The 23,567-nt window shown below is 37.1% G+C and overlaps 1 protein-coding gene across 1 annotated transcript; it reads left to right on the forward strand.

Annotated features, from left to right (window-relative positions):
- Window positions 1–653: 653 nt before the first annotated feature.
- On the forward strand, window positions 654–22,341 carry LOC135226028 (sporozoite surface protein 2-like). The gene is made up of 2 exons (XM_064265504.1): window positions 654–730; window positions 21,552–22,341. Exons 1-2 carry the CDS (start codon window positions 654–656, stop codon window positions 22,339–22,341), a joined length of 867 nt encoding a protein of 288 aa, XP_064121574.1.
- The last annotated feature ends 1,226 nt before the right edge of the window (window positions 22,342–23,567 follow it).

The following is a 23,567-nucleotide window of genomic DNA, read 5'->3' on the forward strand; positions in this document are numbered from 1 at the left end:
GGAAAGGGCAGAATAGGAGGGCCCCAACTTGCGCTCGACACCTGCCGCCGGCCCCTGGCATGCCAGCCGGCCCCTGCTGATTCGACGCCCCTGCTGACGGACCCCGCCCCCGCTGTCCCACCGCCCCCCTGGCCTGACGAGCCGCCCCTGCTGACGACCGCCCCTCCCTGCCTGCCGCCCCTACACACCGGCCTCCGATGCTGACGCACGCACCCCTGTCTGCCGCCCCCCCCGCCCCCACCACCCCCCTGCTGAACGACCGCCCCTCCTTACGGCATTGCCGGCCAGGCCCCGCCATCACCGCTTCTCAGTTGGGTAGTGGACCCATTGGCGTGTCCCGGCTGCAGCCAGGGAACACATACTGGAACCGGCCTTAGAAGGGCAGGCGAAGGCAAGTAAACGGTGCGGGAGGTCCAATAGAATGGCAAGAAGGAGAGTACACCCGGTTCTTTCTGTCTTTCTCCTGCAAAAGTTGCTCGCTTTGCCAGGATAGGGGAGTGTGACCGAAAGTACCACCACCTAAGGTCATGTAGTTGGAGACGCCGCCACCCCCTAAACCGACAGCGGAGGGGCCGCCACGGGGCCGCCAGGGTCCCATCGAGCAGTAAGGGCGGGCGCTGCGTCCTCCCCTCCTATCCACCTGTAACCTCGTCATGTCGAGTGGAAAAAAGAAAAAAATGCAAGACTCTTCAATGGAGGAGAGGGGAGGAAACAAGAATAGAACGAAGAGGTCAGGAATTACGAAGTGGGAGTCAATTCTGCAGTTTTATATTATTAATTTAGTTTTAAAGATTTATTACAATTTTTTTAATATATCTGAATGGTGTGCATTAGAAAAATAAAAAAAATAATAAGACAAATTTCATTGTATGCGAAAAGAGAAGGGTGGTCAACCTTGTCATTCCGTTGTTTTAGTTTGATGGTATTGGTACCAGTAATCGAAGAATGTAAATGATATTATCATTTTGACCGTAGAAAAACAAAAAAAAATTATAGATATATATATATATATTAGTATATAGATATATATATATAGAAGTATAGTATTATAGATATGAGAGATGATATTATAATTAGGATAAGATAAAAAAAATTAGAATATATATGATTTATTTATAATAATATTAATATAGTATAATATTATACTATATATATTATAATTATAAATACATAGACTAGATATATATTATAGATTATAATATAGATATATAATATAATATAATATGTAGGATAATATATTATATATAGTATATATATATATTATATATATATATAGATTATATATATATAGTATATATAGATATAGATTATAAAATATTTTTTTTTTTGGGGGGTAAAGCAAATTAACTTACAGTCTAAGTAAATATTCCAATCATTTACGCCTTCACTTTAAAACGATATTGCAAGTCTCTAGCAACAACTATCTCGATTTAATGGTGAATATTTGAAAAAAATATTGTTTTTATTCCGTCCGCGCGCCGATTCTCGGCCAGGAAAAATATCCGAAACGCGTATGGTCACCATTCTCCTAATATGTGTTTGGGCCTGTTTCATATTACGCTTATTTTATAGTTTTTTATATATGGACAAATGTGCGCAAAAACAAAAATATGGCTAACAATAATAACAAACAAAAAATATTGGAAGGTTGTAGCATTTGAATCCATTTTTGAAAAATTTGCATATAAAGTACGATAAGTATACAGAAAAAAACTGCGATCGGTCAACTTTGACTTTTGACCAACCGAAAAGGTCAAAAAACCCATTTTAATTTAACTAAAATAAAAATCTTAACAGGTATAGTAAATTATTCAATCAATTTTATCTCATTTTAAAAACAATTTGCAATTCAGGATAACACTGAATGGATACCATGGGCATTGTTTTGGATTTGAGAAAATTTAACTTCTGGCTATAAAAAACGGAATTTCTCGAGCTAGTGTTGTAAGAAAAGTATGCTAAAATGAGCCTCAAGGATCCCAGCAGTGTTTAATTCATGTATATTACTGCTATCCTGGTGCGGCCACACTACGCTACAGTAGTTAGATATTACCACGCGTAAGCGGCTTGATACCCCACCCCACCCATCCTATCCGTGATCGTTCCGCCATTCATTTCAAGGTCTTCTTTGGTTTCAAAGCCGATTGGCAATTTCCTGTCCTGGTGGATGGTAGGGGCAACTATTTAGTCAAAAGGTTTGTTTGTTTACATTGCTTTACGTAATGAATGTCTTGATTTTTCGGGACTATTGGGCTCGTAATCAGTTGGCCCATGTGGCGGTCGGCTAAGATCATTTTTTACTCTATAAAAACTTAAAAACTAGTCGGGTTTAGGTTGTTTGATAATGCCTGACAAAATTTGGTGGTGTGGTTGTAAAATAAAATACATAAATTGTCAACCTTCAGCCTACATCCGAATGCTTTGACAAGGAGCCAAAGTCCAACTCCGTGTTAACAGAGGACCCTGAAAGCTACATAGCATTATATATTAGATATATTATATATAATCTATATATGAGATATATAGATATATATATTATTGATATATATATATAATATAACACAAACACATATAGTATAGGTCAAGGTAGAGCTAGAGTCGTATCGTAGTAGGAACTGCTATCTATATGTTATCTATTATGTGTTGTGGACGCCGTGTGGGATATCCGACTGACAATCCTGGATTATCTATTTGGATTTTGTTTTTACCGTTTTTACCAACTTAACCATCCTGGATATTCTTGATTTTTTTTTATTTTTTTTTTTTTTTGTTTTTGTTGACCTGATAACTTTCCTTTCCAACTGTAATGTTTCATTCGTTTCCTTGACTAATGTCAATAGTAAAGCGCGCGCTTGGATTTATGCCTACCATGTTTTCCTGTGGTATGTTAGTTCTATGTGCATATATATATCTATATAGATAATATATAATATAGATATATATGTATATATATAAATAGTATATAATATTAATATATATATAGTATTATATTATATGTTTTGTAGGATGTTATTGTTTTTTGCATTGCTGGTGAGCATATAGACATTCCGAGGACGCTTGGCCAGAACTAGTTTCTGCAGTGTTTCGTTTCAAGCATTCCCATCAGCGCACGCGGAACCAACCGGCCTTTTTTTCTGATCTTCGTAGCCCGATTTCCTTCTTCCTTCTTCTTGCTTCCTTCTTCCTTTTCTTCTTCCTTCTTCTTATTATTATTACTTATTATTATTATTATTTATTATTATTATGATGATTGCTCTTAGTTTCCTACAAGGTCTTGCTGTTAGAAGTTTTTCATGGACACTTTCGAGGAGAGCAAAAATGGAAGCGGTTTGCCAGCGATTACAAGAAGTCAGGTAATGAGTATTGTTCTTTGGTCTGTCCCTTCTTTCCTATACTTGAGTTAGAGCCATGTTATGTTTCGCCAGTCGTGTGTCCTTCCCAGCCTCAGAAAACCTTATTTGTAGCTCCGAGCCCTCCTGCATTTAAGTTCAAATTTTCCCCCCTAAAGCTCAATTTCACAAATCCAAAATTCCATTTGTTTTCTCCAGCATAACGCAACCTTGCTAAAGTTGAAACGATTGCTGTTGACCCGTTAACTTTGGTGTTTTCCTGGCATGCAGGATTGAAATTAAAAGTTGCAATAAATAAGCTCTTGCATGTGCAAGCAAACGGGCATCTTAACATCGTGGAACTTTCCGCATTGAAAAATGTCCATTAACGCGATCTATATTTTTTGATCCTTCCTTGCTGTTTAACAACCGTTTTGATTGAATCTTAGGAAGCGAAAGAAAGCCATCTAAAATATCAAATCGAGAAGAGTTAAGAAAATATTGTTGAAATCTCGCTACGGAGCCTTTGCATGATTACGCAAACTCGAAGTTTGGTGGGAATACAAAATCCTAGTTTTTGTCCGCAAAATTCAGTATGAGTTTTGGATCTCACAGCAAAAAAGGAATTTTGACGTAGGATAGTCTCGAGAATTTTCGACCAAAGGAAATTGAAGTTACTGGAACATTTAAGGGGAAAAAATGGATGGCCACGTGCCAAATCTTTCCTTCCAGAGATCGGTCAAAGCCCGGTTCGGATTTATAATAGCTACAATATCACCATACATACAAACTACTTCACTATTATATTATGTCACATCATAGGTTCAGATACGAGAGTACTATATATAGATATAACTATAATATATATTTGATATTTATATATATTGATATTTATAATTATATAATATAATATAAATATAAAATCAGGATATTCAGATATAATGATGATAATAATAGATACAGGTATATTATATTATATATATATATATATATATTATAGTATAATATATATATATAATTATATATGATATAATATATAATACAGTACATACCATTAACAATTACACACGCACACACACACACACATATATATATATACATATATTTTATACATATATATATTACATTTATTTATATATATATATATATACATAGATAGATAGATAGATAGATAGATAGATATTTGATCCTTATGCTTACGAATCATTTCCTTCGGGTGGAAATTTTTTAGATCTGCGTTAAAATTCCTTTTTGCTGTGAGATCCAAAACTCATACTAATTTTGCGGACAAAACTGAATTTTACTCCTACCAGTTTCGAGTTGCTGAATCATGCAAAGCGTAGCAAAATTCAACAATTTTTTACTCTTCTGATTTACATTTTTGAGTGCATTAATTCGCTTCCAAATTCAATCAAAACTGTTTACGTAGCGAAGATAAAAAGGTATAATGCTTAATGGACATTTTTTCATGCGAAAGTTCCATGATGTTAAGATGCCCGTTGCTGCACATGCAAGCTTATTTATGCAACTTTTAATTTTAACCTGCATACCAGAAGACACAAGTTAACGGGTCACAGATTCTTCAACTTTAGCAAGTCGCGTATCCTGGAGAAACAAATGAGATTTGGAGAGAAATTAGGGGGTGAAAATTGAATTAAATCTGGAAGGCGGAGCAACAAATAGGTTTGACGCTGGGAAGACACACGGCAGAAAAATAAAGGATCTGATAAAGTATAGGAGAAACCGCTCAAAGAATAATACGCATTCCTGATTTGTAATCGCTGGCAACCGCTCGCTTTGCTCCCTCTACAGCAAGACTTGTAATAGCAATGAGCAATATAAATATAAATAATAATAATAATAATAATAATAATAATAATAAGAAGAAGAAGAAGAAGATGATGAAGGAAATCGGCAACGAAGTCAGACAAAAGACGGATGGTTCTGTGCTGATTGGGAATGGTGAAATGAAAAACACACACACACACTCATATATATATATATCTTATATATATATATATATATATATATATATATATATATATATATATATATATATATATATATATATATATATATAGAGAGAGAGAGAGAGAGAGAGAGAGAGAGAGAGAGAGAGAGAGAGAGAGATAGCATTTAAAATAGAATGGGAGAAAAAAGAAGAGTAATACCTTAGTAAACCAAGATAGTTAGTAAATGAACTTCAGAAACTGTTGGTATGTCTGTTTTTATTTTTTTATTTCATTTTTATATATTTTTTTATTTTGAAGGACGGAAAATTATGACAACTGAAGAAAGATGGAGAGGCAGACCAACAGACAGACATAGGACTATGGATTAGATAAGACACCCAAAACTAAGGTGGCCATAAACGGAACAAAAATTAGTCGGCAGGTTTTGTTGAAGCTCTGCAGAAGACGACATTAAGGTGGCTTAAAAGGCATCGAAAGAATGAGCTCTATCTGTAGAAGTCAGAGAGCCTAGATTCCTTTAGCGGGGGAAGGGGAAAGAACCATATAAAGGCATTACTGGCCTTACCTAAGGCGGCTCTTAAGACATCATTTCGTCTCAAGATGCATTGGGGTTAAGGATTCGCTTAATCCTATTGATCAATTCATAGGAATCTGAGAATAGTTACAAGTTAAAGAGGTGCTACATGGTTTGCAGTGGTATATAGATTGCTTGGTTTCCCATGTGCGCCTTAACCTTTTATTGTAGTATCGGGAGGATTTCAGTTTGCTTGTTAGTTTTCCGTTCATTATTATTGTTATTGTTACTGTTATTCATCTTCCTTTTCTATAGCATGAAGTGCGTCTGGTTTCATATTTGCGAATAAAGTTTCTGGTATTACTGCACTGAGGGTAAAAGCCATTTTTGCGAGGTATGCGCGGCATATTTATAATAACCATACGGGAACCATAAAGAAAGTGTACATCCTGATGCCAAGATATATTTCCAGAATCAAATTCCAGCATTGGTGACTTAGAAATAAACCAGAAAATTAATATTAGACAAATATGATATTAATCTCATTCGTACAATGATTCTACCATTGTTGTTTTTTATTGAGCTCGTCTTATGCAGGCACGGGCTCCTGCTCATAGAGCAGCTCGTAATATGATTTTTCTAAAAGCGTCTATAACGCACATAATGGCGTCCTTGGTCTCTGACCTCCTGAAATGTCCATATAATTTAGAATAAAAGAATTTTCCTTCCAGGTACCGGTCTCTTTCAAGAAAAATGTCCCTTACATCCGCTTACAAAGCCCTTTGAGTCGACAAAAGAGAGGCACATTGCCTGCCACTATTCAGATATCACTGCTCTTCCATTCGTCGGATTGCTCTATGTCATCAGTTCAGTTCCTCGCGCCTTTCATGACTTGTTCCATACCCTGCATTATCGTAATCACAGTCTATTATTATATACGCCTTACTCTCTTGTATGGTTATGGGAGCGCGAGAAAGAATGAACGTGACAATTCGGAAATTTGATGTTAGGTCTGAAACAGAAACTTGCTCCTTTGTTATTGAGTGTAAAAGAATGCGACTGTGTAATGTAGTGGAGTGGTAGTCACGTGAATAATTTGCCAGGTGTTTGATTTTTAGATGTACGACACGCCGAAGTTTGCATTTAGATTTTCCTTGTCTACTTTTCTCCAATCTTTACCACAGACAGACGCACACACATGGAGAGAGAGAGAGAGAGTATCTGCGTTTCAAACTCAAAAAAATTTTACATTTGTGGCTGTCACAGAAAAACTTCATTGGTATTCAGAAAGACAGAACTTCTTGATGTTTTACTCCTTTAACATTTAACTGTCGAAGACTCAGTTTTCGCATAATGTAATAAATCAACATTTTCAAGAAAACTAAAGGGGAAGAATCTTATCATAATTTTTTATCGTTTATCTGCCCTTCGGGTTGCGCTATGAGCAGAACCCGTACTGGCATAAGGCCAGCTTAATCAAAAACAAGGTTTGTCTGTCTCCTGCCTTTCTCACAATCTGCACGATCTACTGGGAAAAATGAAAACATTAGCGCTTACATTTTTGAAAATACAGGAAAATTAATGTAAAGTTATGCAAATTAATTTCCTGCGTAAATTAATTTGAATTTTCCTTAATGCCCCGACTCCTTCGCCATCAATAGTTAAAACTAATCTTAGATCATTTGATAATATCCGTTATATGATATAAAGAATTGAAATACTTACGTACGTAAAATCTTTCTCTGGAGCATTCATGAAATAACCCAAAGATCTGAATATTTCGGTAAACTCTCCCGTAAAGTTTCGCAAAGAAAGATCTCACGATAGCCATCTGTCCACCGACCTTTGTCCTTGAAGTCCTTCCTGCCTTGGGATTTTCATCGCTCCTGGTCAGAACCGAAAGCGAAAGGCATCTCAGTATATCAACCTCATGACGGGGAGCTGGATGGAAGTTTGTCTTGAGTCTGTCGAATACAAATGACTTCTCTCACTTTTGTCTGGAAGTCCAGGATATTTGCTCTTTCCTCCTCACCTCTGATGCCCTTCCTTTTAGGGGACCCTATAAGGAAGGGCATCCGAGGTTTAAGGGTCCCTAAACCAAGCAGATTCGGAACCGCAAATCTTTTAGAAATATTGTTCTGGGGGGAGTTCTTCTATTCGCCTCTTTTAATCAGAGACAGTCTTAAACGACGTCTTCAAATACAATTAAGGATTCGCTCAACATTCCTACAAAATCTTCCATTAAGAACAGGTTTTTTCCTGTTGCAATAAAGGATATAAGCAGACTCCTTCAGGGACAAAGGGACTTTTATTTCCACTGAACGAGACAGTAGAAAAATCCTTTTTATTCTGGAAGGATTCTTCTGATCTCATTTCCGGGAGTTGCTACAGAAAAAGATGAGGAGTCCATTAGCATTCAATTAAGTTTGGCAGACTTTTGAAGTCTATTTCTTCCTTTAAATACATTTCTTAATTTCATGTTTTACCTCATTTTCAATTACAGTTGTATTCAAGTTAGACACATACCAAAGTTACGACCGATGAACTTAGGATCATGTAATCGTAACCTTTCTACTAATGTGCCCTCCTAAATATGTATGAATGCTAAGAGAGGAAATAATTTCCATCGGTATAGATTACTGAGTTAGACGGTAACGGTAAACGGCATTTTTATCTTTCTTCGAATGAATTTATTTCCTTTTTTAATAAATTTTCTAGGTAAAGGGGGCCACTGAAGAATAAAGAAAAGCAATTTTGAACAAAAACCTACAGAACCAAAGAAATAAAAAAAATAGATAGGACATTTCATTACGTTCGTTGACACAAAAAAATGACCTGAGGATAATGACAGACTGGGCCAGTATCGCATGAACTATAAATTGCATTACCAATAAGCATCAGACGCTTGAAGACAAAACTACTGTATTTATGAAGACAATTTATGCTTGCTGTTCGAAATGCTTTGTGAAAGAGGGAATTAGGAGGAAATTGTCATAATGTAGATCACCCCCCCCCCCCCCCCCCACCCCCCCCCCCCCCCCCCCCCCCCCACCCCCCCACCCCTCTCTCTCTCTCTCTCTCTCTCTCTCTCTCTCATCTCTCTCTCTCTCTCTCGCATACACGGTCACTCACTCAACTATTTAGTTCAGCACTGTCAATATATATCTTTCATACTTCACAGTCGTTTATTCAATAAATGGCTTTCACAGTATCAGGAACACGAGCACAGAGAAGGACCACAACATAAACTCAGATGTTCCTTTTACCTCGAACAAGAAAAAATCCTGTTCTTGAAAATTAATAAAGAACAGTGGAGAAAACGCCGGAGAAAATGGCTGCGTTTTAAGAAAACGAGAGACAATTCGAGTGTCTTTTTATTATTAAACTCAAACATAATACAAAATACGTATGCACGCCGAGCGCTCTAATGCAATAGACCATATTGCACGTTTCTTTAGTCCTTTCATTTTGTAATCGTTGGTGACCTGACTTTCATTTCTCTTGTAGGCTTATGTAGCATTTGCAGGCATGAAATATGCTCTGCAATCTCTGCTCCCAAATCCCGCGCGGGGCAGTTTTAATTTCCAGCGAATTAACCTGCAATGTTTTCCTTGCATAATCAACTGGAAGAGTCAGCGCTGGAGGAGAACGGCTTCTGTATACAAACAAATTTGCTTTCCTGATTTATCAAAACACTACTACATGACGCATGGAAAGAAAATGAATGGTTAAAAGGAAAGAAAATGAGTTATGAAATGGAAAGAAAACAAATCGTCAAAAATGAATCATTAAATGGAGAGAAAATGAATCTTTAAATAGAAATAACTTGAATCGCTGAAAGGAGAGAAAATGAATATATAAGTAAATGGAAAGAAAAAAAATCATTGAAAGGAAAGAAAATGAATAGTTGAATGGAAAGAAAATGAATCATTAAAAGGAATGAAAATGAATCGTTGAATGGAAAAGAAACTAATCGTCAAAGGGGAAGAAAATGAATGGTTGTATGGAAAGAAAATGAATCGTTAAATGGAAATAAAATGAATCGTTAAAAGGAAAGAAAATGAATCGCTAAATGGAAAGAAAATTAATCATTAAAAGGGAAGAAAATAAACCATTAAAAGGGAAGAAAACTAATCGTTAAAAGAAAAGAAAATGAATCGTTAAATGGAAAGAAAATGACCAGCAAGAAGTTTGAATTAAGACTTTATTTAACGCTTCTTAGAACTTTCCAGTAAGATAAAAAAGATAAGCAGGTTATATATATTTTAATAAATGTTACAAATTTTAACAATAAAATTGTAACAAAGGCTGTTTTGACTAGGGTTAGTTTCTGAAAGGATTCAGTTCGATACTTGCTTGTTCACTTATTAAATAAAAGAAGCTATGCGTTAAATGTTGATAAAGGATTTAGTTTAATTAACGCCCCAGTCACTTCATGACAATAAATCTTCAACGGCTAAACCCAAAGGAATGGTTACATTTGATGGTCCTGAAATACGTAAAGGAGAAAGACTTTTTTGTTTTTTGAATAATGTTTTCAGTTACCCTTCAATGGTTCTTGGAAGATATTACGGTATGATAACGACTGCTTTTGATAAGTGTTATATATATATACATATATATATATATATATATATATATATATATATATATATATATATATATATATATATAGATATATATATAGATATATATATATATATATATATATATATATATATATTATATATATCGTATATATATATACATATCGATATATATATATATATATATATATATATATATATATATATATATATATATATATATATATATATATTTCTGTGTCCGTGTATTTAACAGTATTTTCCCAGTGTGGTACACGTCCACATAATTAAACCCTTCACACATGTATATAGAAGTCTTTTTTTTATTTTGAGAGAGAGAGAGATTTAGGAATGGCACTTCCTGAGAAACTGAGAGAATAATGAAAAAATACTGTTCACCCACAATTATTTTTAACGACCCAATCATCGGGAAACGTACTCCACTAAATGAAGGGCATTTTATAAACAATCGATGATCACAAGAAGAAAGAAAGTCCCCAATGAAAAAATAAGTCTCATAAGCTATTACTGAAACAGGAAGAAGAAGTCCTCTAATAAATGACCCTCCACTTCCGCTCACCTGGGCACCTTCTCTCCATTTGCTTAATTGAAAAAAGGGTCCGCTTATGGGCACAGATATCCCTTCTTTCCTCTTTTTTTTTTTTTTTTTTTTTTTTTTTTTTTTTTTTTTTTAACCTCTCAGGTATAAAGATGAACAAAGAGAGAAAGGGCAATTTATTTTAATCCCTGTACAAATTGAGTTTTTTATTTTCTTGTCACAGGACGTTTTTACCAGAAGCACGTTGTAACCATATAATATATATATATAAATATATACTATATATATACTATATATATATATCATATATAAAATATATATATATATATATATATATATATATATATATATATATATATATATATCTATACATATATAAGCGAATACCACGGGAAATGATAGTCAGGAATCCTGACTATTCATTTTCCGTGGTATTCGCTTATTTATGAAGTCACGTGCATCTACTGTGATTTTTTAAGCATATATATATATATATATATATATATATATATATATATATATATATATATATATATATATACACACACACAAAGATTTCAGGAAGTTCCATGATACAATCTCAAGCAACAGGCCATGATTTATATTAAAAAAAACGTTTCGCACACAAAACCCGGTGCATCATCAGTCTGTGAAGAAATGAAAAGCAATTACGTTATATTAATACATAAAAGGAATTCATCAAAGATTAAAATTGACATTAAAGAAAACAGTAAAAAAGCTTTATTATTTTCTAAAAAGACAGTAAAATAAACAAGAGAGAGACTACTAAAACACCAACCATCTAAGGTAAGAAAAGAAGAGGGAATGACAAAAACTGAGGTTCCAGTCAAGACGAAAACAATGCCAGATACAAAGATGAAGCCGAGGTGTTATTGTTTCGTGAAGGAGCTAGCCTTTTTTATGAGTAATAACTCTAAGGTGGTTTGATCTCGGTCCTTCGTATAGCCAATTATGGAGAAGTGCTGCTTCAAGATCTCTATTTTACAAACTGCCGCATGATTTCTGATATTGGAAAATTCTGGTTGCTTAATTCTTTGACCTGTACGAAAGCTAAAACCCTTATGTCTGCAATATCTCACTTGCAGTAACCTTCAAGTCGCTCCAATGTAAGAGCCCGGACATCCAGGGTATGCGAATTTATAAACGACATTCTATCTCATGAAGGACTGCAAGCGATCTTTGAAATTAAAATAATGAACGTACTTTACAAGGATTATTCGAAATAAGTTTAAGTCGAAGACATGGAATTTCAAGACATGGAATTTCCTTTTAAATGATTTTTGCAAGTCTAAGTGAGAACTTTGTATCAGACACATACGGGGCAGAAGCAAAACACAGTTTCTTTGGAACATCAAAATTAGCTGTAGGTGGTGGGAGAAATTTGGTTAATAATTTACTAATGATTCTACGGACTATATCTTTATGATATGAATTTTTCTGAGAGAAGTTTAATAAGAATTCCATTTCCCTATGAAATATTGGCCAACTGGACGTTTAAACTATCTCGAGATTCCTTTACCTTTGACTTTGGAAATTCTCTTGTGACTCACTTCTCCCTTCGTCAGGTAATCTCACAGAATAAGGACGACAGTAAGTCCCCTGATCCCGGGTGGGAGGCACCTGGGCCGGAAAATTTCCTTCATTTTATGTTGCGTGAAGATTAAAAAATGCTACTTCTGCCTAGTCCCTCGTTGGACTAGTGGTTTTTGCGCTCGCCTACCACCAATCCGGTGGTCCGAAGTTCGATTCTTGGCTCAGCGAATGCGGAATCAGAGGCATTTATTTCTGGTGACAGAAATTCATTTCTCGATGTAATGTGGTTCGGATCCCACAATAAGCTGTAGGTCCCGTTGCTAGGTGACTAATTGGTTCCTAGCCACTTAAAAACACCTAATCCTTCTGGTCAGCCCTAGGAGAGCTGTTAATCAGCTCAGTGGTCTGGTAAAACTAAGATATACTTAACTTTTAGCTTCTTCTGCCTTCGTCTTTTATAAGGATTATACGTCAGTGTAATATTACGAAAGACAGTTTTCCCAAGTTCAAAGGTCTTCTTCCTATGTGTTGATAGATGAGATGTCTCTTTGGGAAGCTAATGGAATGGCAACAGAAATACTGAAAAACATTTCGAAGCCATTAGAGGTCTAGCAATACCCATTACGAAATAAATGAGACAATTTGTTTAATACGTATGTGGTTGCCTAAGCAAAGTCGTACGAAAGTGGAGTTTTTAAATATCCAAAGTCATCTGAAAGTGGCGTTTTTAAATATCCAAAGTCATCTGAAAGTGGAGTTTTAAATTATCTATATAGATCAATTGACTCTGAAGTGTGTGCAGGTCTTCATGTTTATAAGAGTGAGTGTGCCTATGTGTCTATGAGAAATTCTAAATATAGGTCCCTATAAAGTCACACGTTTGACGTTTGCGGGATAAAGCTCACAGTGAACTTCTATTCACAAAATTCCCCGTCCGCTTTCCATGGCCTTTTTTTGTATATCTATTATTTTCGAAGTGCCATTAGGGTCAGAGACATTCAGTGACAGCTGGCACATAGCTGTCAGGTGATCTAAAGAAGAGCAGATTTGATATGGCGGGCATGTCCCTACAGACTGCTTCTATTTGACCCTTTATAAAAAAAAATAAAAATAAGAATAAATGGTTGCTCTTCTTGAAAAACCAAACTCTGTCACTGTCATACAATCGGTAAAACATTTTGAGGTACAGAATTAATTAGGCATTCAGAAGTGCAGAGAAAAATGTCATTGGGAAGAGTAAGAATTGAGCATATCAGGTATAAATCTCAGTGAGTTTTCGTTAACACGTTTAGAAAGAAAAAAAGTGTTCTCTCATTAATTTCCAGAGCATAACATATGGAGGAAAGGATTAGGTATCTAACTCTCAAAATGATTCGACTATATATTAAGGTTAAGTCCAAATTTTGCCTGCTATGAATTCTTAAAAAAGGGATTAAACTGAAATAGTCATACTAATAAGAATTTAACGGTGGATTTATATGTATATATATAGTGTATATATATGTGTGTAAAAATACACACACACACACACACACACACACATATATATATATATCCTTAAATTCACGGTAGATAGGTAAGCGAAACTGGGACTTGGAACAATTACTTTTGTAGTATGGATTCTACATGTTCAAGTTCACACTGTGTGAACTTGAAAATATAGAATATACTGCGAAAGAGCTTGTTCCAATTCCCTGTTTCACTTACCTTTCTACCGTGGCTTTAAGGATATTCTCAAGTACATGTTCCTCGTGCTACATTGGAGATATATATATGAATGTGTTTCCCTGAAAATCTAAGAAATTCTGTAGGTGTCTAGTATTGTATAGCTGCCATCTGCTATAAATTCCACGTGAGGGTGAATGCGCATATAGCAGATGGTGGAGTTTTTCTTTGTCCGGTGTCCTTGGCCGCTCAATAACAAGACCTATAGGGAGGTTAAGCAGTAACTTGCAACTATCGCGTTCAGTCTTTCTTTGTGGTGCTATCTCCGCATTCGGCGTTGGTAAATGACCTTTCATTTCTGTGAAGAAAAAAAAAAAAACAACAACACTGACGTTATTATGTTAAGGCTGGGAAGTGGAAAGTATCTGCATCGGTTTAACTGTTCGATGAAGTGCTAATGACAATCAACGCTTTCTTGTTTCAAGATTGCCAATTTGAGATCCTCCTAAACATGGTAAGCTATTAAGTTTTTGAGCTGTCAGTTTTTGTGATCTTGTAGTTTTAAATGCAGCGGACTATTTGTCAGAGCTTTGCGTGAGGTTATCCACTTTACTGGACTGGACTAAGTTGCATTTTCGAAAGCGCAGGTTTTCTGTGCGAAATAGTCTTTCAAGTATACGTGATCTGGTTAGTTGGTGTTTTATAGAACGCTAGATTAAAAAAAAAGCGTTCATTACCTTTATACCAGTTTTCTTTTATCGTCATTATTTGCATTGTTTTAAATTTTCCCCTTTGGTTAATGTGAAAATTGTTATATAATGTGTGGTAAATTTAGAATGTTAGATTAGAAAAAAAACTATTACCTTTATACCTGTTGTCTTTATTGGCATATTTTCCTTTTTTTTTCATTTTCCCCTTTGCATAATGCGAAAATGATTATACAATCTATGGTAAATTTAGAAACTTGCGAACATACGTTGTTCCCCAGCTGGAATTCTTCCGCGTTTGTTTCAACATTTCAGATTTGTGTCCATTATTGTTTTGGTTATGTATGGCCGGCTTGTTTCAAAAGTATTTTCCTTTCTTTCTTTTTTAACAACGCGGATTTGGTTATTGAGTCGTTGCTTGAAAAAAAAAAAAAAAAAAAAAAAAAAAACAGGTTTCAGTTCATAATCATGGCTCCTCTAGAGTTCAGACGTGCAACTCTTGTTCTTTGTATTATTTTGACTGCATTCCCAAAATTGCATTTGGTACAATTGGTATTGTAATATTGTCTAGTCTTTGGGTTGTATCCTCACGATAAGTATATCGCAAATACAACGCTTGGTTATCTTGGTTAACGTTTAATTAGTCGTCTCTACGTGTAATTTAGTGACACTTCATTAAGACAGATCACCTTCTTATACAAGAAATAACTCTTAGGAAAAAGAATGGGGTGTCTATGACAGGCATCCTATTCGACTGGGTGGTTTTTATAGTGGTGGGTTCCGGGTTGCATCCTGCCTCCTCAGGAGTCCATCACTTTTCTCGCTATTTGCGCTGTTTAAATTTATTTATGATTTTAGTTACGCATTCAGTTTTATGACGACGTCAATAACCATGATGGTGTGGCGCCAGTTTTAGCAGTCGTAAATCAATCAGTCAATCTTTACTGGACAGTCCTGTCTAACCCCACCCCCTCCCAGTGGTTGCCATAATTTTGCTCCCCTTGAATAATGAATAAGATCGATTCCAAGTTCGTTCCTCAACCAGGCAATTAAGATCTCATGTTTACAGAGCATGACGCCTCATTAATGCTGACGGATATTCGTTCATCCCTAGAGCGAACGGGAGACTCAGAGAAACTATTATAATATTATAATATCCTCCTCGGCCTCATTTCGGAAACTGGAGCTGTCAGACGAGTTAATCAAGCGCAGTCGAATACCTCCTTCAACAATGTGATTAATAACAGGCGTTTCGCTAAGAAATAGCCGTACTTCTTGCCCGTAGGGAAGCAGGATTAATAGAGCAATATATTAATCCTGTAGGGATGATGCCTACCGATTGACTACCGAGAAGGATAGAAAATCTTTAAGGATTTTCGTTTACTTCAGTCTATTGGATTTGTATAATGATTACTTTTCAATCTTCGTCTCGGACAAAAGTCATTCTATTTACTAGGAGATTTCATTGTTATATTCGTTTCTTAAAATTAGAGGTCTTTTTTTAACGCCAGTTCAGGGACTTTGCTTACAAAAGATAAAATAGTGTATATTTTACTCTTTTCATATCTTATAAACACTTATTAAAAATCATTGTCATTTAACATTCAGGCAGTCGCTGTCTTTGATGAAATAATCTAATGGCTTTATTTATACTTTTACTTAAAATGGTGAGGTTAATTTTTTTTCTTGTCCATGATTAAGAAGTAACGACTGGAAGGTACCAAAAATCAAATTTCTTGCAATTATGGTGATGTCAGACATCTGATGATGTGATCTGTCTTGTCAGTCGAAGGACGTCTGCCTGAATGAGTCTTCAATTGAGGATACAGAAATAAGCACGACATGACGCTTCAACTTTCTTTGGCGTTTTTATTCTTGAGGGGAATAATAGCCTCCTGTTAAGTCGTTGCCAGCTGGCCCAGCTTACGTGATTTATTAGGTAAAGAACGGTTACTGCCAAAAGCAGGATGAATGCAAAAATAAATAAGTAAATAAATAAATAAGAAGTTTAAGAAAAAATATACCCAATAAAATACAGGAAGTCCTCTAAGAAGTAGGTATGAAAATTCTCCAGAATTGGAGAGAATTTGAATAAAGATCAAGATAATTACTGGTCATGTAAGAAAAAAATAAAAATAACGAAAACACATATAATGACTACTTTCAAATAAAAGTCGAATTATAAGAAATCAAAAAGATGAAAGACGTGAGATGCTTGAAGAAGGCTCCGGAGAGCAAGGGATCAAGAAGAGACCAAGTTTCTTGTCTGATTCTCTTCTTCATGACAGATTTTCATTTTTTTCTCGTTGTCTCTGTATAATATTTTAAAATACAATTCCTTGTTTTCAACAGTGAGATGTTTCCCTGTCTTGAGAAGGGATGACTGATCCTTTAATTTCATTGTTAATGTACTACCATAGACATTAATCTGGTAAGAAAGTTAAAATTTTAGCTCGTTCCTTTAAAAAGGCTCAAATCCCTTAACTGGTACAGCCGGATTACAGCTTAAATCCACAAAAGCTTCCGCTATGAGGTTAGATCGGAATCCCCCAAAAGGAACCGAGGCGACGATAGTGATCAGAGCGGACCGTTAATGGGATTTTTTTTTCTCTACAGTGTTTGATCCCGAATTTCTGTCGATGCACCGAATGCTTTTTTTCGAAAACCCATCTAGAGATAATAAAAGGCGCTGGAGGAACGGGAAGAAATTAAAGAAAATGTTATCAGCAGCGTGGCAGTTCAGCGGTTTTTTTTTTGAACGAGTAAAGAAAAAAAAACAAAAAATATTTAACTTGGCAACAAAATAAGAAAATCATACCTCATGTTTTTGGTCTTAGATACATCGGTATCCGTATTTCCAGCTTATGTTCGTGTATGTGTGTATTATAGGCAGAAAAAATATCTAAGGTACGTAGCCAGCAACGTCTGTTAGGCTATACTTTATATAATTTCTATGTAGTTAACACGACGTCCTTTATTACGTTTACTGCATTCACTTTACCATCACTATTCGCCATCACTGCTATTTTAGTTTTCTGTAAAAGAAAAAAAAACCTACCGAGCCTAGAGGGCTGCAAATTGGTATATTAATCATCCACCCCCCAATCATCAAACGTAATAAATTGCAGCCCTCTAGCCTGAGTAGCTTTATGTTATTCAAGTTAAATGTGGGCAATAATCGTAAGTCTGGCAGCGTTTATAGATGCCCAACTGCACAGGCCACCACCTGGGCATGGCTGAAAGTTTAATGGGCCGCGGCTCGGGCAGCATTGTACGCTGTATATAAACTCGATTACACCGAAGAAACTTTGGCATATTTTCAACTTGTTTTTAGCGAGTTCGCTTGTTGTCGCCTGCCAGGGAATGGTTGTTAAAGCTCTATATGTAGTTTTTACACAGCATTCTTGACTAGTTATTAATTACTTCCTCCCTCCCAAATTAATTAACAAACTCAGTCATACGACCACATGATCCCTTTTTGAATTCTATTTTGATATATATATATATATATATATATATATATATATATATATATATATATATATATATATATAATATATATATATATATGTGTGTGTGTGTGTGTGGGGGGGGGGGGGGGGGGGGGGGGGGGGGGGGGGGGGGGGGGATTTTCCGAGGTTGTAAGGAGGTCCACACTACCATCATATTAAAGTTTAAGTTTTATTTTAATTTTTATTTTTTTTTTATTTTTGCAATATCGACCTCTGTTTTGGTTATTGCCTATTTTGTCTGCTTTGATGTGGAGGCGATTCCAATTCAAAGAGGTAGAAAAGTGGGCCAAAAGGGAGCAACGCAAAAATATGCGGTTAAATTAAATTATAGTTTTTAATTTGAGTCGCTGTGGACACTCATACTCGTTCGCTCCCTGTGGAATAAGAAAATAAAATCAGTTCAAGGTGACGTGGACTCTGTAAAATACGATGGCTCTCATTATCATCCAAATCAATTACATTTTTGACATTCAAATACAACGTTTTGACTAATGAGAACTTTGTCAAAAGCTCAGTTGTTTTGCAGCGTTGAAATGAAGTGCTATTCATTGCAGACACCGAGAGATTAATCATTCATATTGACAATGGCCTGTTTTTACAACTGACTTTAAATAAATTTCTCCATTGCTGTTGAACCACCCTTCTATAATTAATGTGAACTTATGTCCCCACCATTGGCCAATAATAATAATAATAATAATAATAATAATAATAATAATAATAATAATAATAATAATACAATAGCTGTTTCAACGGCATTTAATTTATATAGAATCTTCTCAATTCTTCTTATTATCTTTTTCTCGTCAGCATGTAGCTGGTGTATTAAGTTTCCTAAGGACATGTAAAGATTTTCATTTGTCTTAGGTTTATTCCTCTAACGTGTCGACAGCGCACAGGCAGTCATCTATGAGAGTTTACAGTACAGTGAATTAAGATACGTTTTACAAGTATTTATAGCATGCAAGGTCGTGTACAATCGGTGGGCGGGTCGGTGGGAACGGATTTTAATTGGTCGTTGAATGGAAACGAAATCTCCCCCTGAGGCGTTCAGACCTACGTAGTTTGGACGGGGTTATTAGCGTCGGTTGGGTGTTGGTTGGGGTACCCACCTCTTGGGCGGCAGGCTGTACAATTGATATATCTTCCGCTCGTTCTCTCCCGCTCTCTCTACTACTTCCTCCGCTCTTCTCTCTCTCTTGCTCTCTCTCTTTCTCTTTCTGCAAAGTTCTCTCTCTCTCTCTCTCTCTCTCTCTCGTTCGCTCCTTCTCACGCTCTCTCTTTCTCTCTCTGCCTGCTCCTCTCTCTCTCTCTTTCTCTCTCTGCTCCTGCTCTCTCTTTCTCTCTCTCTCTCTCTCTCTCTCTCTCTCTGTTTTCTCTCTCTCTCTCTCTCTCTATCTCTCTTCTGTCTTCCCCCCTCGATCTCTTCTCTCTCTCTCGTGGCGGTATACGTAGTCGGTTGGTTTCTTGCGCCATTTCTTCTTATGATGGTGGGGAGAAACTCTGTTTCTTTTACCGTGTTGATAGTCGGTTTTTTTCTCTAATATATGTAATGCTTCAAGATAACGTAGGCGTTTTCGGTCCGGTGCATGGTCAATAATTTCTATGTTCTTTATAAGCTCAGCTCTTTCTGGTCTCCTGTTGTGTTTTTCCCTATAGTGAATGAAAATGGCCCCTTCTTGAAGATGACACGAGAGACCCCAGCTTTGGAGAGTCTGGTAGTGGTCATCCCGATATAAGAATGGTGGCATCCATCCACCGAGCATGTGAATTCGTAGATGACACTCCTCTTCAAAGACGTTTCTGGGGGCGCCGGGTTGTTTCTAAGAAGCAGCTGGCTGGTTTTCATGCTTTTGTAATAAATTATGAGGCTAATTTTATCACTTTTTGTAGTGGGGGAGACATTTTCACTGATTATTTTCCTTATAGCCTTTTCATCTTCCAAATATTTGTGGTGCATATGATTTTTATAAAATATTTTTATAGCTCCACTTTGGTCGTTAGTTACGGTCGTTCTTTCTTGGTGCCATTTATTTATGGAGTCCCTCGTTTGGCGTTCGACCATACGGTTTGAAAAGTTATTATTAATGAGAACTTGTGTAGACCTTTCGATCTCCCTGGTGGTTTCTCTCCATGTGGAACAGTGTGTAAGGGCGCGGCGGACGAAGGCATCTACCACCGATCTTTTATACCTGTCTGAGACAGAGAGAGAGAGAGAGAGAGAAAAAGAGAAAGAGAGAGAGAGAGAGGAGCAAACAGAGAGAGAAAGAGAAAGAGAGAGAGAGGAGCAGGCAGAGAGAGAAAGAGAGAGCGTGAGAAGGAGCGAACGAGAGAGAGAGAGAGAGAGAGAGAGAGAGGAACTTGCAGAAAGAGAAAGAGAGAGAGCAAGAGAGAGAGAAAGAGCGGAAGAAGTAGAGAGAGAAAGCGGGAGAGAACGAGCGGAAGATATATCAATTGTACAGCCTGCCGCCCAAGAGGTGGGTACCCCAACCAACACCCAACCGACGCTAATAACCCCGTCCAAACTACGTAGGTCTGAACGCCTCAGGGGGAGATTTCGTTTCCATCCAACGACCAATTAAAATCCGTTCCCACCGACCCGCCCACCGATTGTACACGACCTTGCATGCTATAAATACTTGTAAAACGTATCTTAATTCACTGTACTGTAAACTCTCATAGATGACTGCCTGTGCGCTGTCGACACGTTAGAGGAATAAACCTAAGACAAATGAAAATCTTTACATGTCCTTAGGAAACTTAATACACCAGCTACATGCTGACGAGAAAAAGATAATAAGAAGAATTGAGAAGATTCTATATAAATTAAATGCCGTTGAAACAGCTATTGTATTCAATGCTACTGCCCTCAGAGAAGGCCTCCTTCCTAATAATAATAATAATAATAATAATAATAATAATAATAATAATAATAATAATAATAATAATTGAGAAAAAAATCCTCGGTTATGTAAATTTATATATATTTAAGGAAAAAGAGGATTCAAACAGATTCCCGAAAGTTTTATATACAGATTAATCTTTAAATTGATGTACATATATGTACATAACTGTGGATTTGTTTCTCCATTTCAAAACTCATGCTACTGTGAGGTTTTTTAAATTAAACAAGTTCGAATTCACCCCACAAGTCAGAATTCGCCCACAAGTAAGAATTCGCCCACAAGTACGAATTCGCCCACAATTCCGAATTCGCCCACAAGTCCGAATTCGCCCACAAGTCCGAATTCGCCCACAAGTCAGAATTCACCCACAATTCCGAATTCACCCACAATTCCGAATTTGCTCACAAGCCCGAATTCGCCCACTATTCCGAATTCGCCCACAATTCCGAATTCGCCAAGAAGTCAGAATTCACCCATAAGTCCGAATTCGCCCACAACTCCGATTCGCCCGCAATTCCGAATTCGCCCACAAGTCAAAATTCGCTCACAAGTAATATTTCGCCCATGTCAGAATTCGCCCAAAAGTCCGAATTCGCCCACAAGTCAGAATTCACCCACAAGTCCGAATTCGCCCACAATTTCGAATTCGCCCAAGAGTCAGAATTCGCCCACAAGCAAGAATTCGCCCACAATTCCGAATTCCACCACAATTCCGAATTTGCCCACAAGTCAGAATTCGCCCACAATTCCGAATTCGCCCACAAGTAAGAATTTGCCCACAATTTCGAATTCCCCCACAACTCCGGATTGCCCACACATAAGAATTCGCCCACAATTCCGAATTCGCCCATGTCAGAATTCGCCCACAATTCGAAATTCCCCCACAATTCCGAATTCGATCCAAAAGTCAGAATTCGCCCACAAGTCCATATTCGCACAAAAGTCAGAATTTGCCCACAAGTCCGAACTCACCCAAAAGTCAGAATTCTCCCACAATTTTGAATTCGCCCAAAAGTCAGAATTCGCCCACAAGTAAGAATTCGCCCACATGTCAGAATTCGGCCAGAGGTTAGAATTCCCCAACAATTTCGAATTCCCCCACAAGTCAGAATTCGCCCAAAAGTCAGGATTCGCCCACAAGTCCGAATTCGGCCATAAGTCAGAATTCGCTCATAAATCCGAATTCGCCCACAATTCCAAATTTGCCCCCAATTCCGAATTAGCCCAAAATTCCGAGTGCCCACAATTCCGAATTCGCGCACAATTCCGAATTCGCCCAAAAGTCCAAATTCGACCACAATTCCGAATTCGCCCACAATCCGAATTCACCCACAATTCCAAATTCGCCCACAAGTCCAAATTCGCCCACAAGTCCAAATTCGCCCACAACTCCGAATTCTCCCACAATTCTGAATTCGCTCACATTTTCAAATTCACCTACAGATCAGAATTCGCCCACAATTCCGAATTCGCCCACAATTCCGAATTCGTCCACAAGTCAGAATTCGCCCACAAGTTAAATTCGCCCACAAGTCAAAATTCGCCCACAAGTTAAATTCGCCCAAAAGTCAGAATTCGCCCACAATTCCGAATTCGTCCACAAGTCAAACTTCGCCCACAAGTTAAATTCGCCCAAAAGTCAGAAGTCGCCCACAATTCCTAATTCACCCACCATTCCGAATTCGCCCACAAGTCCAAATTCGCCCACAAGTCCGAATTCACCCATAAGTCCGAATTCACCCACAATTCCGAATTCTCCCACATTTTCAAATTTGCCTACAAGTCCGAATTCACCCACAAGTCAGAATTCGCCCACAATTCCGAATTTGCCGACAAGTCTGAATTCGCCCCAAGTCTGAATTCGCCCACAATTCCGAATTCGCCCAGAAGTCAGAATTTGCCATAATTCCAAGTTCGCCCATAATTCCAAATTCGCCCACACGTCTGAATTCGCCCACCATTCCGAATTCGCCCACAATTCCGAATTCGCCCACTAGCCAGAATTCGCTCACAATTCCGAATTTGCTCACACTGTGGAGTAAATTCGTTCACACTGTGGAGTAAATTCGCCCACTTTGGAGTCATTTCGCCCACAAGTCAGAATTCGCCACCAAGTCAGAATATTTCCGATGAAGGAATATATGGAAACACTGCTCCATCCTTCCCTCCCTTCCCGTGTGGGATATGAACCCTACGCACGTGAGCTTAGATTTAAATTGACTATAGAATTTAGGCCAAAGGACTTCTGAGGCCATTCGGCGT

The sequence above is a fragment of the Macrobrachium nipponense genome, chromosome 14 (assembly GCF_015104395.2).
Source record: "Macrobrachium nipponense isolate FS-2020 chromosome 14, ASM1510439v2, whole genome shotgun sequence".
In the NCBI taxonomy this organism is placed as follows: Eukaryota; Metazoa; Arthropoda; class Malacostraca; order Decapoda; family Palaemonidae; genus Macrobrachium; species Macrobrachium nipponense.

Bases quoted from the DNA above. Each gene is read 5' to 3' on its own strand.
- LOC135226028 (XM_064265504.1), top strand. From the start codon at position 654: ATGTCGAGTGGAAAAAAGAAAAAAATGCAAGACTCTTCAATGGAGGAG. The intron at 731-21,551 runs GTCAGGAATTAC...TCACCCCACAAG, and splicing joins AACAAGAATAGAACGAAGAG to TCAGAATTCGCCCACAAGTA.